The sequence below is a fragment of the Hemibagrus wyckioides genome, linkage group LG21 (assembly GCF_019097595.1).
Source record: "Hemibagrus wyckioides isolate EC202008001 linkage group LG21, SWU_Hwy_1.0, whole genome shotgun sequence".
In the NCBI taxonomy this organism is placed as follows: domain Eukaryota; kingdom Metazoa; phylum Chordata; class Actinopteri; order Siluriformes; family Bagridae; genus Hemibagrus; species Hemibagrus wyckioides.
Window position 1 is genome coordinate 12,443,841 of NC_080730.1, and position 19,906 is coordinate 12,463,746.

The 19,906-nt window shown below is 38.4% G+C and overlaps 1 protein-coding gene across 1 annotated transcript in view; it reads right to left on the reverse strand.

Annotated features, from left to right (window-relative positions):
* ipo9 (importin 9) overlaps positions 1-19,542 on the reverse strand; it is a 43,365-nt gene extending 23,823 nt beyond the window's left edge. The window contains exons 1-12 of the mRNA XM_058373126.1: positions 19,094-19,542; positions 14,400-14,461; positions 14,213-14,299; positions 13,921-14,122; positions 11,298-11,386; positions 11,111-11,197; positions 10,905-11,024; positions 10,711-10,811; positions 10,458-10,516; positions 10,221-10,372; positions 10,030-10,128; positions 9,531-9,637 (exon numbers count right to left, since the gene is read on the reverse strand). Coding sequence (XP_058229109.1) covers positions 9,531-9,637; positions 10,030-10,128; positions 10,221-10,372; positions 10,458-10,516; positions 10,711-10,811; positions 10,905-11,024; positions 11,111-11,197; positions 11,298-11,386; positions 13,921-14,122; positions 14,213-14,299; positions 14,400-14,461; positions 19,094-19,259 — 1,331 coding nt within the window. The 5' untranslated portion in view covers positions 19,260-19,542. The remainder of the gene's footprint in view (positions 1-9,530; positions 9,638-10,029; positions 10,129-10,220; positions 10,373-10,457; positions 10,517-10,710; positions 10,812-10,904; positions 11,025-11,110; positions 11,198-11,297; positions 11,387-13,920; positions 14,123-14,212; positions 14,300-14,399; positions 14,462-19,093) is intronic.
* Between the last annotated feature and the right edge of the window lie 364 nt (positions 19,543-19,906).

Genomic DNA, 19,906 nt, shown 5'->3' on the forward strand with positions numbered 1-19,906 from the left:
TTTTTGTAAATATTTTATTATATCTTTTCATGTGACAACACTGAAGAAATGACACTCTGCTACAATGTAAAGTAGTGAGTGTACAGCCTGTATAACAGTGTAAATTTGCTGTCCCCTCAAAATAACTCGACACACAGCCATTAATGTCTAAATCGTTGGCAACAAAAGTGAGTACACCCCTAAGTAGAAATGTCCAAATTGGGTCCACTTAGCCATTTACCCTCCCCGGTGTCATGTGACTTGTTAGTGTTACAAGGTCTCAGGTGTAAATGGGGAGCAGGTGTGTTAAATTTGGTGTTATCGCTCTCACACACTCTCATACTGGTCACTGGAAGTTCAACATGGCACCTCATGGCAAAGAACTCTCTGAGGATCTGAAAAAAAGAATTGTTGCACTACATAAAGATGGCCTAGACTGTAAGAAGATAGAAGACCCTGAAACTGAGCTGCAGCACAGTGGGCAAGACCATACAGCAGTTTTACAGGACAGGTTCCACTCAGAACAGGCCTCGCCATGGTCCACCAAAGAAGTAGAGTGCACGTTCTCAGCGTCATATCTGGAGGTTGTCTTTTTTGGAAATAGACATATGAGTGCTGCCAACATTGCTGCAGAGGTTGAAGGGGTGGGGGGTCAGCCTGTCAGTGCTCAGACCATATGCCACACACTGCATCAAATTGGTCTGCATGGCTGTTGTCCCAGAAGAAAGCCCACATACAGTTTGCTGAAGACAAGCAGACTAAGGACATTACTGGAACCATGTCCTGTGGCCCGATGAGACCAAGATAAACTTATTTGGTTCAGATGGTGTCAAACGTGTGTGGCGGCAACCAGGTGAGGAGTACAAAGACAAGTGGACAACCTAACCCTAACCCTTGCCTACAGTCAAGCATGGTGGTGGGAGTGTCATGGTCTGGGCCTGCATGAGTGCTGCTGGCACTGGGGAGCTACAGTTCATTGAGGGAACCATGAATGCTAACATGTACATGCATACTGTGACATACTGAAGCAGAGCATGATCCCCTCCCTTCGGAGACTGGGCCGCAGGGCAGTATTCCAACATGACCCCAAACACACCTCCAAGACAACCACTGCCTTGCTAAAGAAGCTGAGGGTAAAGGTGATGGACTGGCCAAGCATGTCTCCAGACCTAAACCCTAAGGTGGGGGAGCGCAAAGTCTCTAACATCCACCAGCTCTGTGATGTCATCATGAGGAGTGGAAGAGGACTCCAGTGGCAACTTGTGAAGCTCTGGTGAACTCCATGCTCCATGAACTCCAAAATAATGGTGGCCACACAAAATATTGATACTTTGGGCCCAATTTGGACATTTCCACTTAGGAGTTTACTCTCTTTTGTTGCCAATGGTTTAGACATTAATGGCTGTGTGTCGAATTATTTTGAGGGGACAGCAAATTTACACTTATTTACAGTTATACAGGCTGTACACTCACTACTTTACATTGTAGCAGAGTGTCATTTCTTCAGTGTTGTCACATGAAAAGATATAATAAAATATTTACGAAAATGTGAGGGGTGTACTCACTTTTGTGAGATACTGTATGTCCATAAAGCAAGATGACTAGAAAAAGCAGACCATTTCTGATTAAATTTGACACTTAAGTCACTGCAGGGTGGTTTGCCACCCTGCATAGGAATGCTTGATTTATAAATGGTGAAGGGGGAGAAATCTCCACTTTTGTTCTATTCATTTATTTTACAAATAAATACAAGAAATACTGCTCTATGAAGGCTTTGAAATGTAAGAGCATTTTTAAAAATCCACATATAGATAGATAGATAGATACTTTATTGATCCAGAAAGAAATTCAAAGACAGACACAAAGACGGGTTGTAAATTGCACACTGTATATCTTACAAATAGTCAGTATACACAGGGTAATGTACCAGGATACCTAACCAGAATTACTAGTGCAATTTTACAACAAGAACTACAAGAAATAAGAAGCAAATAAATACAGTATATAAATCACAAAAGTGGGGGTGGGTGGGGGGTGGCACAAATAAGAGAAATAAAATTAATTGCAGTGCAGCCTTGATGTGCAATTTTATATGCAACAGTGACAGTGCAAATGGTATTGTTTGTTCGAATACCAAAGTAATTGTGCAAAGAGCAGCATGAGTGACAATGAAATGGAGTCTATTTGTAATGGCAAGATATACAATAGTGAGAGTAACTGAGTAGACCCTGAATCTAACAGATGAGAGAGTTATACAAGTAACACGGTGATGTATATAGCAGACGAGCCTTAGCCTAGAACTCCTAGTCCCCATTAACATGTCCCTGTAGAGAGGTGTTAAAGAGCCGAATGACTCTGGGAACAAAGGATTTCCTAAGTCTGTCTGTTAAGCAGCTTTGCGACAGAAGTCTTCCACTGAACACACTCCTCTGTTTGCAGAAAACTATGTGCAGTGGGTGGTCGGGGTTTGCCATGATGGACAGCATTTTGTTAAGAGTCCACCTCTCCACCAGTCCAGCTCCACACCAACCACCGAACCAGCTCTGCTGACCAGCTTGTCCAATCACGTGGCATCCCTGCATTTCAGACTACCTCCCCAGCACACCACCGCATAGAAAAGCACACTGGTGATAATTGATTGGTAAAACATCAGCAGGAGCTTTTTGCAGATGTTGAAGGATCCTCTGACCTTTCTTATACAGATAGTCAGTGTTCAGCTGTAGCCCCAGGTATCTGTATGACCTGACCCTCTCAAGATCCACTCCCTCGATGGAGACAGGTAACAGAGGAGGCCCTGACCGTTGAAAGTCGATAGCCATCTCCTTGGTTTTTGTGATGTTCAGTTGTAGCTGGTTCCGATTGCACCACGCCACAAAGTCCTTGACCAGGCTTCTGTATTCGCCCTCCTGTCCATCCATAATACACCCCACAATGGCAATGTCATCTGAGAACTTCTGCATGTGGCATGACTCTGAGTTGTACGTAAAGTCCGAGGTGTACAGAGTAAACAGGAAAGGGGCTAGGACAGTTCCCTGTGGTGCTCCTGTGCTGGAGATTATTTCAGAGATGCAATCCCTCATCCTTACATACTGTGGCCTTCTGGTGAGGAAGTCTGTGATCCAGAACACCAGGTGTGGATCCACCTGCATGTCAGTCAGTTTGTTCTTCAATAAGAGAGGCTGGATTGTGTTGAAAGCACTGGAGAAATAAAAAAAACATGATTCTCACAGCACCCTTACCCTTATCGAGGTTGGAGAGGGTTTGATGGAGCAGGTAGAGGACGGCATCGTCAACACCCACCTTCTGCCTGCAGGCGAACTGCAGGGGATCAAGTGCATGACTAACCTGAGGTCTGAGGAGATGAAGAATCAGCTGTTCAAACATCTGCATGATGCGAGACGTCAGTACCACAGGCCTGTAATCATCAAGATCTTTCGGGCCATTTTTCTTCGAAATTTGGATGAGACATGATGTTTTCCAGAGTTTAGGTACTTTCCCTAGTTCCAAACTCAGGTTGAAGATATATTTGAATGGCTCACTCAGTTCAGTGGCACAGGTTTTCAGCATTCTCGGGCTTATCCTGTCTGGGCCAGCAGTCTTGTTGGGGCATAGTCTCCTCAGTTCTCTTCTGACCTGTTCTGCTGCGATGGTGGGGGCAGTGGGGCTCCTTGCTGGAGTGTGTGTGCGGATTGAGACAGTAGTTGAGGGGAAGGGGAGGTGTTAACAGGACGGACAGAGTCGTTGGTAAAGTAGTGAGGCACTCAAACCTGTTGAACTGGTTGAACTCATTTGCCCTCACCACATCCCCAGCTATTACACTGCTGTCTTTTTTTTCTTTTTTTTTTTTACAGTCTGTGATGGTTTTCATACCATCCCAATATTTCATCATCTCATGTTGTTTTCATGCAGCTTCGTCTCCACTTTCCTTTTGTATGTCTCCTTGGCCTCTTTCAGACTGAACTTGAGTTCTTTCTGAATGCGCTTGAACTCAGCCTTGTCACCGTCCTTAAAAGCCTTCTTCTTCAGATTCTGTAGAAGCTTGATTTCACTGGTAATCCAAGGCTTGTTGTTTGGGAAGTAGCGCATGGTTCTAACAGGCACAATGATGTCCATACAGAAGTTGAGGTAGGCTGTCGTGCAGTGTGTGACCTCCTCAATGTCACCATTATGGGGCTCCTGCAGCACACTCCAGTCAGTACACTCAAAACAGTCCTTCAGCATCTCCTCAGCCTCAGGAGACCATTTCCTGAATGTACGTGTTGTTGGCTGACTCATGACACGGGGATTGTACTTAAATGACAAGTATATATCCAACATTAGTCCTTTCTACACTATTCTGAAACATAGCACTAGAGTTGTTCAGCTATAAAAACACATTTCCATGTTCATCTACCTGTCTTAAACAAACTAGCCTTCTGTCACAAATTCCATACTTGAGTACAATTCTAGACAGAGTATTAAGTTTTTTTACATTAAGCCATGAATTTTGTAGTGCTAAGACTTCACTAGACTGGTCAAGTCAGTGCATGGAATATTCCTTTGATTTTAAGTTACAAACATGGTACAGGCATATGATAAGATGTTCAGATATTAGACCTTAAATTATAAATCTGATTAAGAAAAAAAAGTGTAGGTGGTTAAGGCGGTTAAGGCATGGGGTCGGAAATACTTCATAAATGTTCATTTATGGTTGTTTCCCAAAATGTTTGGGAGTGCTCAATATTTTATACCATTTAATAACCAAATAAAGTGTGTTCATAATTAGTTTGCTATTACATTGTTCAGAATTTAAGTATGCACTGCTGTGAGACACACTGTGCAGTGTCATTTGTGGACAAAGAGAAGGTGGGTTGAACTGACATGGACCAGTTTGATGATCCATACAGGTCTTTTTACTGCCAGTCTATTTATTTGCATCTTTGTGCTTTCACAGCGAGTGCCATAAAAGAGTGAGCCTGCTATATACACACACACACCACAGTGCATGATGAACCCTTTTAATTGATTTATCCTGTTTTTGTTGAGTTTTTGAAAGTGAGCTGAAAAGCCCAGACTGAATAAATAAATTAATGCAAGAATAAATAATAATAATGAATAAATGGATAATGAATAAATAAATTTGCAAGCCTAAAGCTGCAAAGTCTATCTATCTATACAGCTTTTACACAATGGGGCTCTACAGTGTTCCCAGATCCTGGGTTTTGACACCACTCAAGCACAGCCATTAAAGTGTTCTGACTCAGCAAGTGCGTACCATCCTCCACCGAACCAAAAAACCAAGCACTCGTCAAAAAGATTTTATCAATAAATGATCCTTGTCTTTTTTTCTGTCCTCATTCCTTTTCCTTTTTCAAGGGTCAAAACAAACAGTTGTGTAAGCATTTCACTGCATATCATACTATGTACAATTATGTATGTGACAAATAAAATTTGAATTTGAATCAGACTCTCCAAGTCCTAGCTCGTAGATTAGAGAATGTTCTACCCTCAATTATATCTGAGGACCAAACTGGTTTTATCAAAAACCGTCACTCTTATTTTAATATTCGGCGCCTTATGGATATCTTGTACACACCGTCAGATGGGATTCCCAAGTGTGTCCTCTCTGTGGATGCTGAAAAAGTCTTTGACCGTGTGGAATGGTTGTATTTATTTAATGTCTTAGATAAATTCAATTTTGGACCATGTTTTATCACATGGGTCATATTATTATATTCAAGCCCTATTGCTTCAGTCCTGAAGAATTCACAGCAATCTCAATTCATCCTTCAGCAGGGAACTCGTCAAGGATGTCCTCTGAGTACATTGCTTTTTAAACCTTGCTATTGAGCCATTAGCAATTGCATTTCATAGTTGTAGGGATATATTTGGGATTGGGAGGCAGGGAGAAGAACATAAGATGATGATCTTTTACTTTTCATATCAGATCCTGCCACCTCCCTGGCACCTTTGCTGTCACTGCTCACTAAATTTGGTCATTTTTCAGGATATAAACTGAATTTGCACAAAAGCGAACTGTTTCTGCTAAATAATGAAGCACTAACAACAGAAATGCCTCCCTTTCAAAATAGCAAAAAAAAAAGGCAGTTTACCTATCTTGGTATCACAGTTACAAGAAAACAGAAGTACCTTTTTAAAGAAAATTTTGTTGGGTTGCTAAATCAAACAAAAAGGGACTTGGGACAATGGTCACTACTGTCCATGTCCCTGATGGGCCGAATTAATGTAATTAAAATGAATATTCTCCCTAAATTCTTGTATCTTTTTCTGTACCTGTTTTTAATCCCAAATCTTACTTTGATGCATGGGATTCAGTTATATCATCTTACCTTTGGAAAGGTAAGCATCCTCGATTGAACAAGTCCCTACTTCAAAGATCTAAAAGTGATGGTGCTGCTCTATACAATTTTCATTTATACTACTGGGCAGCAAACATTTGTTCTCTCACCTTTTGGTAATATTTCCATAACCAACCTAATCGTCCTGCCTGGGTGGAAATGGAGAAACTCTGTCAAAAACCTCTGTCTCTGCACTTCTTGGATCTGCACTCCCCATCCCCTAATTAAATCAATCAATAATTCAGTTATTAGGCATACTCTGAGAATATGGGCTCAGTTCAGAAAGTACAGTGGTTCTTTGGGCTTTTCTCTCTCCAGCCCTATTGTCTCTAACCATCTCTTCCAATCTTCTTTACACGATGCAGTGTTTCAAGAATGGCACAGTAAAGGCATTAAGCTTTGCAAAGATTATTTTTATTGATCATAAGTTTGCATCATCTGAACCGCTGTCTGAAAGGATTAATCTATCCAAATCTCAATTTTTCCAGATATTTGCAAATAAGACACTTCATTAGCTCTTTGATAGCAAACTTCCCTGAGGCTCCGGATGCAAATAATATAATCTCCTATGTCTGTCCCCGCTGTGTAAACACCTAATATCCACTATTTATGGCATATTAATGGGTTTGAGTTACACCACTTTGAATAAAATTAAAAGTGCTTGGGAAAGAGACACTTCACTGTCAGATGATACATGGAACTCGATTCTCAAGCTCGTCAACTCAACCTCCTTATGTGCCCGCCACTCCTTATTACAGTTTAAGGTTGTACATAGGGCTCATTTCTCCAAAGTTAAGCTCTCTCGCTTCTACCCAGATATCCTTGCTGTGATAAATGTAAAAGTGGAGAAGCGTCTCTCATTCATATGTAGTGAATATGTGCTAATTGGGAAAAATTCTGGAGGGATGTCTTTCAAACCCTGTCTTGCATACTGAGGTGCAATCTTGAACCAGACCCCCTTGCTGCTCTTTTTCCTTTACTGGAGAGGATGATAGGCATCTAACCCCAGCTAAACGTCGATTATTGTCTTGTGCATCCCTCCTGGCCAGTCCTTCTCTTTTATTTAAGTGGAAGGATGCCACCTCTCCCACTCACGCCCAGTGGCTTAGAGATATTATGTCCTGTTTGTCCCTGGAGAAGATTCATTAGTCTGTAATTCAGGTTTGAAATTTCATCAGGTGTGGGGGCCCTTCCTTCACTTTTTTAAAATAAATTTATAGTTTAATCCCCCCTTTTATTTATTTGACTGGTTGGTTTTCTCAGGTGTATGGCTTTTTATTTTATTTATTTCTTTTTGCTTTTCCCTCTCTTTCTTTGCACACATAAGCTAGACTTATAACTCCAGTTGTTTTTTTTTCTCTTTTTCAATGTATTTTTTTTCCTCTTTTCTTTCTTCAATTATGCTTGGTGTTTAGCCTCTTTTAGACATGTAAGGCTGGCTTGGAGTTGGGGTTGGGTGGGGGGTATAGGGGTGTGTGTTTTATAAATAAGATAATACAAGTGTGCCTTGAAAAGCACACCACACACACTTACCTTGTATGTCATGTCTATTTAAAAATCAATAAAAATATTGTTGAAAGAAGATTATGGATATCAGACTGAACCTCTGCTTATGATCCTTCTGTTGCCCTTACTTATGTAAGGGTTTTAAGCTGATTTGAACCCATTTTCATTTCTTTCCAAAAGCCTACTGGTTCTTCCCTTTATGTTATTCTTCCAAGTCTTTTTAAAAAAATTTCAGTCTTCTTGTATTTTAATAATTACTAACAAACACCTTGAAGACAATTCTATGGCACACTCTCATTCAGCATTTGGAAAACAGGAAGCTCGGGTTAAAATAAAGGTTGTGCAGTGGACTGACCAATCACTCTACAGGACACTCTGGATGATGCAGACTGGGATATGTTCAGTTGCACTTTTGATAACATCAATGTGTTTATTGTAGAAGCTTCTATGACAAATGAGCTAAACACCTTTTACTTTTGCAAACAAACACCATGCTAAAGCCAAATATTTAAAATTTTTACTCATCAGTCCAGAGCACCTGCTACCATTTTTCACCAACCCATTCGTCACCAGCATGCACCTGGGTCCCAATTGGCTGCCCCCAGTTCTTTGCTGATAGCAATGCTGGACAGCTTCCAATGTCAAAGGAAAGTAAAAATCTCTTTCATCTGCTGCAAGTTTTCTTGGTCAACCATTGTGTCTATGGTCCTTAACATTGCCTGTTTCTTTCAGGCTTCTTCAACATAGACTAAACAGCACATCTTGAAACCCCAGTCTGAGACATTAAGCCTCCAACACATCTGATCTGTTTAAGTTAATGACTGTTTTAGCCTACATGAAATTGATGATCATTAGCTTGGTATAATTGGTTAATCCTACACCTGACTCTGATTCTACAAGGTCAGTTAATTCCTGACTTTGTGCAAATGTACAAAGTGTAAGAATTTGGGCTAGTCACACCAAATATTCATTTAATTTTTCTTCTGTTTGATCATTTTGCATTTTGTAAATTGATAAAAATAAATTTTTGAAACCATTCTTAATTTACAGCATTTCTTCAAACTGCCTAAAGCTTCTGCACAGTACTGTATATGAGGCATACCTTTCAGATAACTGCCCTAAATTAATGAATTTAAAAATATTTGGTGATGTACTAATGTCTTGACATTGAATTGAGCATAACGGAGGACCTCAAAATTAGACACCCCTGATACACTCAGAAATAAAGGTCCATGTGGTCTTACATTAATAATGGGTTTTTGTTAGTTAAATTTAACAACTGTCTACAAATCTTTGCAGCCCTGCAATGTTTAACAGTGACAAAAATGTATCCCATTAAGCAAATGATATACTATGTTAAACTGCAATAGAAATAACTTCAGTATTTCATTTTATGTTAGGTAGAAATTGAATTCATGTGAAATATTCTTAATGTGTATATGCATTAAATTCTAGTGCACCTAGCACTTCAAATTGGGGTCTTCCATCCTATCCACAATGATCCAGTGTGCCTGCAATCTTTCATTCCAAACAAGGAAAAATTACACCTGATTTAAATTGTTTAATCAGTTAATCCTAGTCTCCAATCAAATTAAAGTAGGCTGTAATGTAATGTAATTTGTAAATAGGATTTTCCAATCCTATTCACAAATTAAAACACTGCTTTAGATAAACAACATTAACTTCAGTTTTTCTTTTTTAACCTACCAGTGCTCACTGCCAGTATTCTTGGCTTGCTCAGCCTCCTGAAGGTGTCTTGTTGCAGCTGCAGCTAAAGCTGCAGCACTCTCATTCTGGAACTCTGCTGCTACAACCTGACACATAGGACACAGCCCCAGTAAAAGTTAAATGAAGAGACAATATCAAGCATGCTTTAGTGAATAGCTTAACCAAAAACACTGATCAATGTTCTATAATGAAGACAGAACTGCTACAGTGGATATAAAACTTCTACACAACCCTGTTAAAATGGCATTTTTTTTTTTTAACCAAACAAGATAAATCATGTCTTCCAACTTTTATGTGAAATTGCCCAACCAATTTGATAGAGTTAACATGCTTTTGTAGGTGCTTTAACTAAGTATTAGTTTAGGGGTGTGCACACTTATGCAACCAGTTTATCGTACATTTTTTCTTTTCATGTACCCTGAATGATTTCTTATTGTTTATAATCATCATTTTCAGGCAACCCCCCCCCTTTATTTACCAGCAATAAATCCTGAGCAGATATTCGAACAGAATATGAAAAGGTGTCATCATCTTCATCCTCAACAAACTGCTGCGGATTGGCTGTCCACACTTTAATCTGTGTTATGAGGCCACATGATTACTAATAAATAGTGCACCAACAATCACGTATATTGATGCAGAAACACACAGACAAAAAACCAAGCTTACCTGATCTTCTGTGATCTGCATATAGAGGATAATGTAATAGATGAGTTCAGGAAGAGCTTTCCTTACTGTGCTCTTAAACTTATTGTTATCCAGCAGTGTGTGAACAAACTCAAAGATACTGAAGACAAGGTTCTCAAAGCCAAGGACTTCTCCTGCACAGAGATGACGTTCCATGATGTTCTATATTTTATAATAATCAGTACTATAATTATGAACTTTTGCACACAAACAACATACCATCAGAGTCAACAGGATCATCCACTTCTTCTGTGTAGTTGACCTCTGTTCTCACATAAGTAAGCACTTGGTTAAGAAAACAATATTTTTGTACAATGTTAATGTAGAAATAAAGGTAGATATCTGTGTTCATGTAATTTGGCAAGTAGAACATGAACAATTGCTCCAAAAATGGAAAAGCTACAATGTGAAGCTAAATGACAAAAATAATTCTTAAGATAAAATAAAAACTAAGAGGAATGTGAAAGGATATAAAGAAGCACTTTCTGTCAGTGTGTTCCATACAATGGGAAGAATCTGCTGCATGGAAGACACCATGCGTTTAGGAAAGTTCTTCACAAGAGCAGTCACTGCCTGTTTAAAAAAAAAAGTCAAATAAAGCATTGAACTGTCCCACAACAAACAGCAGCATACACAGTTTTCGTGTAGGCAGAACAGTTCTCTTACCTTTAAGACCTCCATCTTAAGCCCACTGTCTGAAGTGGGTCCATCTGGCATCTGCACAGCCTGCACAAGTGCCTCAGTGAACTGTTCTACCACAGGAAAAAATAAAGCTTTGGCAGAACCCTGAAAATAAGAATCAAAAAATTATAAGAAACCCAGTTCTAGGAATAAAGCCAATAATTTAATCCCTTACCAAAAAATAATCTCACTTTTTCAAATACTTCAATAGCAGAGATTAAGTTGGCACAAGTTGTAAATATTTCAACTGCTCTGGAACGTGTGCGAATGCCATAGACCTGCATGAAATAGATACAAAAAAAACACAAAGAACACTCAAGTCCTTCATTTTTCATTAGACTTTATCAGTTTCAGAGACCACCGTAGTAAGTTAAATACCTCTGCCATGGTGAAGATTTTATACATCTCTGGCAAAATGACAGGTGCGACCAGTGGCATCTGTGTGTCTGTGACTTCTCTGGTGAACTCTACAGAAAGGATTCATTGTTAAAATTTAAATTTCCATGACATGTATGTGATACATTCTCTTTATGGTAAATAAAATGAAAAATACAATTGTGGCCAAATGTTAACATACATTTTTCACAACTTCTCACAAAGTCAATTAAGGTCACTTCAAATATACCACCTCAGCTTTCTGTGGCTTTGGTGATGATGGCATCTGAGAGGGAGGAGCTAGGAACAGAAGCGTCCTTATAAAACCTGGCTCAATCAACCATGGTCCCCTGTGGAGAACAACTCTTCCTCTTACAACCTATTTGCTTTTGCTTCTACCTAGTCACTCAAACCTCACAGAGAACAATGAGGCCCTCCCCTAGACATTGCATGCAGTCACCTCTTTTGTCTACCTAAGCAGAAGAAAAATGTATTTCAAGAATAACTCATAGCTATGCTCAACATGGGAGAAATCAGAGTCCCACAATGATTGAAGCAGCCTCTTCTCCCAACAAACAGAATAGCAAGACCAACTCTGAGACCTCCTAGTGGTTCCCGGTCAGAAAACAGACAGGTGCTGATGCACCTAACCCACTTGCATCCCTCTGATGGCACTCTTGATGCCCGAGACACTCTGGAAAAGCTCAAGATTAATTTCCTCTGGCCAAGCATGGACAGGTTCTTCTAGTGGTGCCCCCGGTGCTAATACTATACTATGGCATTCCCTTCAGAGTAGGCTTGGACCTCACAGGGCCACTTCTGCCCAGGGTCAAATATACAACATTCTTGAGATGGTGGGCCCACAATAGCCCAGTGAGTGTGCAGAGAACAAATATTCCACATTAATCTGCTTTAAAAAGAAACAGGTCGAGCTACCACAGTGCTCTCATATTTTGCCAGAAACTCTTGAGATCCCCCAGAGCATGCCTTAATGCAGAAGGGAGTTGATCTGACCCCCTCCACTAGGGCTGCACAATTAATCAATTTTCTAATTGTGATTACGATTACAGATGCCACGATTATGTAATCGTTCAATGCTGTGATTACAAAAAAAAAACCACTTACATTATTCTGCGTGCTTAAGGGGATTAGCCAATCTCCCAACTTAGCCCCTGATGTTTTCAAATCCTAGAAATGCCCCTGAGCAACACCACGAATTAATTCAATAATTTAAAATTCTCACATTGCCACAGAGTGCAATATGACCAGTGTTTTAGCGTGAAAAAAAAAAAGCGCAACAAGCCATGCGAAAACTGCAACACACCCATCACAACGTTGTAGTTTTGTGCTTCTCCGTATTTGCCAGGTTCTCCAAAACAAATGGAGATAACTGAAGCCATTACATATTTCATTGCAAAAGACATGGTGCAGATTAATACAGTTTACAGCGCGGGATTTAAAATACTCAAACACACTGGATAAGAGATGTGTCATCCCCTCCCGCAATTACAGATATAGCATGAACATTAAAACTATTTGTAAAGTAATAAATCCGAGTGATAGCTCAGTGTACTGCTTCATACTATAGAGTCACTTCACAAAATTCATAAAGGCTTTTTAAGTCTGCTTAATTCCTAAATGACAACTGGTCATTTTAACCACATTGACAGCAGTTAAGAGTAAAGAAGATGTTTTTTGTAAATGATATTCTAGTCTAAGAACAGCATGATTCTGGCATTGTAGTATTTTCCAGTTATTTAAAGTCACACATGACAGTGGTAAAAATAAATGGAAATTGTTCTTAAAAAGTACCATTACTGACTACCTTTACCATTACTGAAAACATTTCCATGGCATCTGTAGGAAAACATATTTTGAGGTCATTCTAGAATCTACTGTAACACACAGTTCTCTTTGAATAATCATTTACATATTCCAGCTCTCACCATCAAATGGGTATCAAAGCAAATGGTTATCAGGAACTTTGAACCAGCTCACAGCTGGTGGTTGACTCCGAGGATTTCAATGTTTTCTTTAAGAGTATTACCTCAAAGCTTTTGCATTGTCAAACCTTCAAGGTCTGCCCACTCAAGGCCTTTAAAACTGTAAAGCAAGCTTCTTTTCACCGGACTTGGTGACTACAGTATCACCGGAGTGTGTTCTGATCTACAATAAAATATTCCTGCTGAACACTACTTCCGAGTCCCCTGGTCTGCTTCGGTGAATTCACAACACATCCTTAATAAATATAGTTACCTACATTTACCAGTTAACACTTATGTAATTACAGATTCATTTGGTAATTGGCGCATGTATTGTTTTTCTTAGGGGAAGACCACCCCTATCAAAAATAATTGGCTGGTTTAAAACAGTCATGGAAAGATTTCTTTTTTTGGTATTTTTCATCTCACACACACCCCTAATGAAGGAAAGGTGACTATTGCTGAACAAAAAAATTCTAAGTGTTTACCAATTTTATTATTATTATTTTAATTATGGTCAGCAATAGCATTTTATCAATGTACTAGAAATCCCTTGATGATAAAAAAATATTCTAACTCTTTGCAATGTACCTGTTGCCAAGTATTGGTTAAAAAAATAAGTTTTAACTTGGAAGGTTCTATACCTGTGAGAACTCGCATGGCACCATGCACAGCATTGACATCCCCACTGACTAACATTTCCATAAGCAAGGAGAAGAGCTGTGGCCAGGCCTCCGGCCAGTCCCAGTGAGCAATGGCTGATACAGCATAAGCCACGCTGGAGCGCACCTTACTGATGGACTCCCGCAAACCGCCTGGCAGCAACTCGCGAATTACTGCCTTAGCCTGGACAGCAAGAAACAAAAAGAAAACCATTAAACGATGAAAAGTACAACAAGGATATATCCCACAACTAATTACAACAGAACATTTCACCCTTTCAGTTGTTTCTGGCACCCGGAACTTCTCTGACTGGGCACACCAATGTGTTTCAACATATTGCTTCAGAATGACAGAGGCAAGCTGTAAAGAACAAAATGGAATGCTAAAACATTTACATCAATTCCATGCATAAAAGAGGACCATGCTGAGATGATCTGATGAAATATAAAAACTGTCTCACCTGGCGAACTGCAAGTGCCCCTTGTGTATCAACAGTGAGCTCTGCAAGGTGAACTCCAAACTCTGCATTGAAGAAAAACAAAGGAAAAACTTAAGTGTTTCAACTAAGTAGGCACTGATACAGTCTGTAGTGCTAAAAAAATGTGTTAAACATATTAAAATGTATGCCCTGTTAGTTAATAACCTTTATTAATCCTATTTCAATCAAAGTTTTTATGCATCTTATGTAAAGTTTCTTATACATATTTTGAAGTTTTTTAATGAATCAGTTCCAATTCCTACATTTTATAGGATACCAAGTGATGTGATGAGAAACAGGATATGCTGGAATTAAGCATTTTTCCTATTTCTGTTTAAAATATGCTTACTAAAAATATTGTGAAAAAAAAATACAAACTTGGATGAAGTTAGGTTGGCTTGGGAGAAAGGCACCATGTTGTTTTAAGGCTTTAAACAAAATTAAAGTGGAGCACTGGAAGATACAGCTGAAGCTATCCGTAGGCTTTGCAAATAAATAAATCCCAACACTCAAACATTGATAGCATTTTCAAATACACCATTCTAAAGAATCTGTGGCTATCAGATCTAGCTTTCTATCCACACTGAGGCATGGTCCAAACATTAGTTAACCTTCAATTCATGCAGTATTTGCCAAGGATAAAAACATGTGGTGCCCAATAATCACTTGCAGTTCAGTACTCTCCTACTTTTACACCCCAAATCCCATCCGAGTTCCAAATGTGTATGAATAAGAATTTTCCACAAGTTGGTTACAAAAATTGCTCTGCTGTAGCCTTTTGGTTCATCTGGTCACAATCCACTGATTTAAAAATCCTTAGTTATTATCATGGTGTTCATGAACTAGTTCTCATACATGCAATAATGTTTCAATCGCAGAACCACACAACATAGTGTAAATACAGTGAATGATTATCACAGCAAAGTGTTGCTAATGCTGTTGCAGTCTGAGGCAAAATGTTTTAAACATTCAAAATACTTTAAACATTCCATGTTAGCATACTGCTGCTTAGAACCATTAAGACATTCCATTAAGCCAACCTACAAAAAAAGACTGCTTTAAACAGTTGAAATACGTTGGAATAGTAGATTTAACCTTTAATTGTGCAGAAACACAGCCTTGGAACATTTGTATCTGAATATGGTCTCCCTGATAGCATCGTTGTTAACCAATGGATTCTACTAGAGAAGAAGCTAAGCATCAACTGGCAAAAGAAAAAAAAATTTGGAGGGAAAAAAAAGATATATTATATATATATATATATATATATATATATATATATATATATATATATATATATATATTATATTATATATATATATATATATATATATATATATATATATATATATATATATATATATATATATATATATATATATAAATAAAATAACGTTATGCTTGATCTCTGTGTGCGCGTATACATATGCACATATATACAGGGTTGGACTGCCCATCGGGAGCACCGGGACATTTCCGGGTGGCCTGATGGTTGTTCTGGCCTGCCGCCGTGCAGTCAATCACCTTGATGTGCGATAGGCTGTAGTACTGGCCCTGACTGACTCACCCGAGTTAAATGATCCAAGGTCTAAATTAACCCGATTCTTATTTGTCCTATGGCTGCTACCGTGCTCTTTTTTTTTATTATTAAACAATACAGAACGTTATATTATAACATTAACATCAATACAGTTATTAAACATATCAGAGAAAAATGAAGTTAGAAAGAAACAAATGAACAAATGTGCTGCCAGGGCAACGGGAGAGAGAGAAAAAAAATAACAGTATAAGAAATTAATGTATTAAGAAGACAGCTGCTACCATGCTCATCGACTGATTCAGCTGAGACTCGTACGTTTAGTCTCAAAGTGCGTGAGCTGACATTCTTAAATGCCAATTTATAGGCAAAGCACTTTATGTATATAGTTATACTTTTTGCACATTTTGCATTTTTGTTCAGTTTGGTTGTTTTATTCCTTATTTAAGATATTTTTTTATTCCATTTGGATACTTTTAACATATTTAATTTTTGTTTTACATAACTCATTTGCACATTTTTATATTTGTGTTAAAGTGTGTGTGTGTGTGTGTTTGTGTGGCACTTTAAAATAAATTTTTGTTGCACTGGTATCGTAAGTCTTGATTCTTTTTAATTTACACAGGGACATGTTTATCGTCCCTGTCAGTGGCAGAACAAGCACACATTGCACCCTGGGGCAAACATGAACATGCATACATACATGCCATAACAGTACATAACTATACTCATTAAAATTATTACAGCATATAATCACCTGCATTAATTCCACCATTCAAGATTCAAGAAGCTTTTATTGTCATTTTCAACCACATATAGCTGACGCAGTACATAGTGAAATGAAACAACGTTTCTCCAGGACCCTGGTGCTGGATAAATTACTATAGGATGAAAAAAAATCCACCATTTCCCACCATGATTAGAATTTGTACAGGAAACGAGGGCTATAAAGGAATCACTGACTCGATTCATTTCAATGAGTGACTCGACAAAACCCGAGTCTTTAAAAAGAATCATTTTTACCAACTCTGATAGGCTGGTATGCAGCTAGGAATGAATTGACGGACCTCTCAATCTACGAATCAGGAAATCGTGAAGTGAAAATGACATCACCACATGACCCAACATCAGCGACGCACTGCCTAATTGGCTGTTTCCTTTTTTTGTTTGTTTTTACTTTTTTTAAATTATTCATTTCCAGCACATACAAGTACAAACAAGACGTTTAGGGCAGATATAAAACAATGTCATAAAGTTTAAAGTAAGACAACAAAACATAAAATGAACATAAGCATAAATATGAAACAAAACAAATAATAAATTAAAATAAATAAACACCAAGGCAAATAAATCTGAAAAGCTTTAGAATTTTTATTGTTTTCATAAAGTTTCTTATTTAGTGTTTTTTTGAATTTGATTTGAATTTAGTGATTTCATATTACAAAGGCTTTCAAAATATATCAGTCTATATTATAACTGTATTACTGACAATATACGGAGTTAGCTACTGTTGCCAGTTCAGTCTTTATATAAAAAAAAATCCCTCTTTAGGCTTTATCAAAATATTTTCCAGTAAATAACAACTCCCTAAAAGTAGCATGTCCTGTTGTACATACAAGAATAGGTTCTTGTCAAACACAAACATTGCCAATGAGGCCAAGAAATAGTGAAGAAAGTGAAAGAAAATGTTTGCTGGAGAACCAGCTTCAAGGAGCAGGATGAAATGCCTGCTAAAAGACTTGCAAGGACCAGCTCCGCAACAGGATAGCATGTTTGATTAAACTGCAGATGACCATGCTTCTGTATTGTTGAGCACATTGATGCCAGACAGTTGGAAACATACTCATGGAGAAACCACACTGCCTCGTTCAGGAAACTGTTTCTGGTACTAGACAGTTAACAAAATGCAATTCCCAATCCCAGCCCAAATGTCACAATAATATCAAAAGGCAATAGTGTGGAAAGCAAAAGATTGTTCAGCTCTGTCACACATTCTTAATGAAAGAATAAATAAACAGTTTTCCAGCCAAACATGAAGAGATGCTGCTTTAACAAAAGAATATGCCATTTAAGGATTCCTATTGCACACACATCTACCCAAGAACCACTATTTTAAAATAATTATTTATATATGTACTTCAGTTTGTCATTACGTGCTGCCATTAAAAAAATTCACTGTTTTGCGCTTACTTTCTTTTAGAGAGACATCAAACAGGACATATTCACGGTTTAGCTTCAAAATCATTTGTCTGAAGTTTGAACAGTATTTTACTCATGCCCATCATATCATTCCCTATAAACCCCAGAGAAACTGCAGAGACTGAGTTATACAGATAGACCTGGGTCCAATTTGTAAATTGGTTACAATGAAATTGTATACATTTTTTATGTCAATTTTATATATTCTGAATAATGCATATTTCGTCAGCGCTTTTTGTGTATTACATTATGCTAGCTTTAAAATACGCTAGACAATGTATAGCAGTGTATACATTTTGGGAGGGAATGTTTTAGGTTTCATCATTGGACTCCATCACCAACATCTGGCAAACCTTCCTGAGAGCCCTACACGGAAGGTAGAAAAAGGCGAAAAACATACTTTTATTACAACCGATGAATAATATTGATCTATAGCATCCACCAGCACTAACGTGGACTCCTCGACTAAAAACATACCAAATACGTATCGGGATTGTGAGGATGCTAACGTATGTAACAAGGCCATAATGTATGTAACAAGGCTACACCACATTTCTAACACTTATAACTTGTTATAACTGAGACAGACACCTAATTAATGTTTAAATTCTTTTTTTTTCCAAGCTCAATTCACATACGTCGTTAATAAACACACTGCACATGACTCACTCAGAGCTAACCAAGAGCTAGCCTAAAATGTTGTGAAATTTCCAGCGCTGTACTTAAACAGACATTAAACAAAGTCCTTGCGCCACATCTACTGGCAAAAATAATCACAGATAAGACTAGTAGTGCAGGTTTCCGCGTGTCGCTGCGCAGGCCGGTCTGCTCCCCACACTACGTAATACAGCCGTATAGAAGCCTGCTAACGGGAAGTAATGGAAACTTGCCTAAAACTAGCAAGCCTGCTTATTTTAATGAATGTTTTTTACGTGCTTACCTTCTGTCACTTCCAAAACTTTAATTTGCTCCTCTGCTGCGGCGCGCACTTCTTGAACCGGTGATAGGATTGCCGTCAGCGTTTCAATTAATGCCTCCTTAAGTCCTTGCTGTACAGGACTTGCGACTGAACTCGTGCTGGGAGCTGTAGCACCCATACCCGCCATATTTCCAGCAGTCTGAGGCCGTAAGAGAGAATAGTCCACGAGCAGTGCGCGCCAATGCACATAAAGGGGCGGGGATTGCTAATGCCTCCGTATCCCTGCTTCTTCTTGTTCCTGCCAGCTGGTTTCTGAGGAACATTACCGCCCTCTCCTGGAATATATTAGACTGCACGAGAACCTTAGATATCATTGCAAGATCACTCTATCCCTTCTAACTGCAAGGATCGATGACAATTATGTAGACATTCTTTGTGAGCACATTTAACCAAGTCACAAAAGTAAACGTAAGACAGTATTTGATATAAACCCAGTTGTTATACTGCCATCATTGCCTTTTATTGCTTTGTACATACATAGGACCTCCCATGCATTCTGTAAGAGATTTAGTGAACTGCAGCATGTTAACAGCTGTTTTACCAAAAAATTTTTAGTAAATAAAAAGAACTGCAAAATACAAGCTACTGGACCATGCTTTCCTCTACTGAAACTTATGTGGAATTTTAGCTTTGTGAAATTTAAGCCTTATAATCCTTGACTTCCCAGAAGCAATCATAGAACTGTTATACCCTTAATGATGATTTATATAGAATCAGTTATGTACTATTTTTATTCTCTTCTCAGTCTTTAAGTCTCACTTAACAGTATAAATA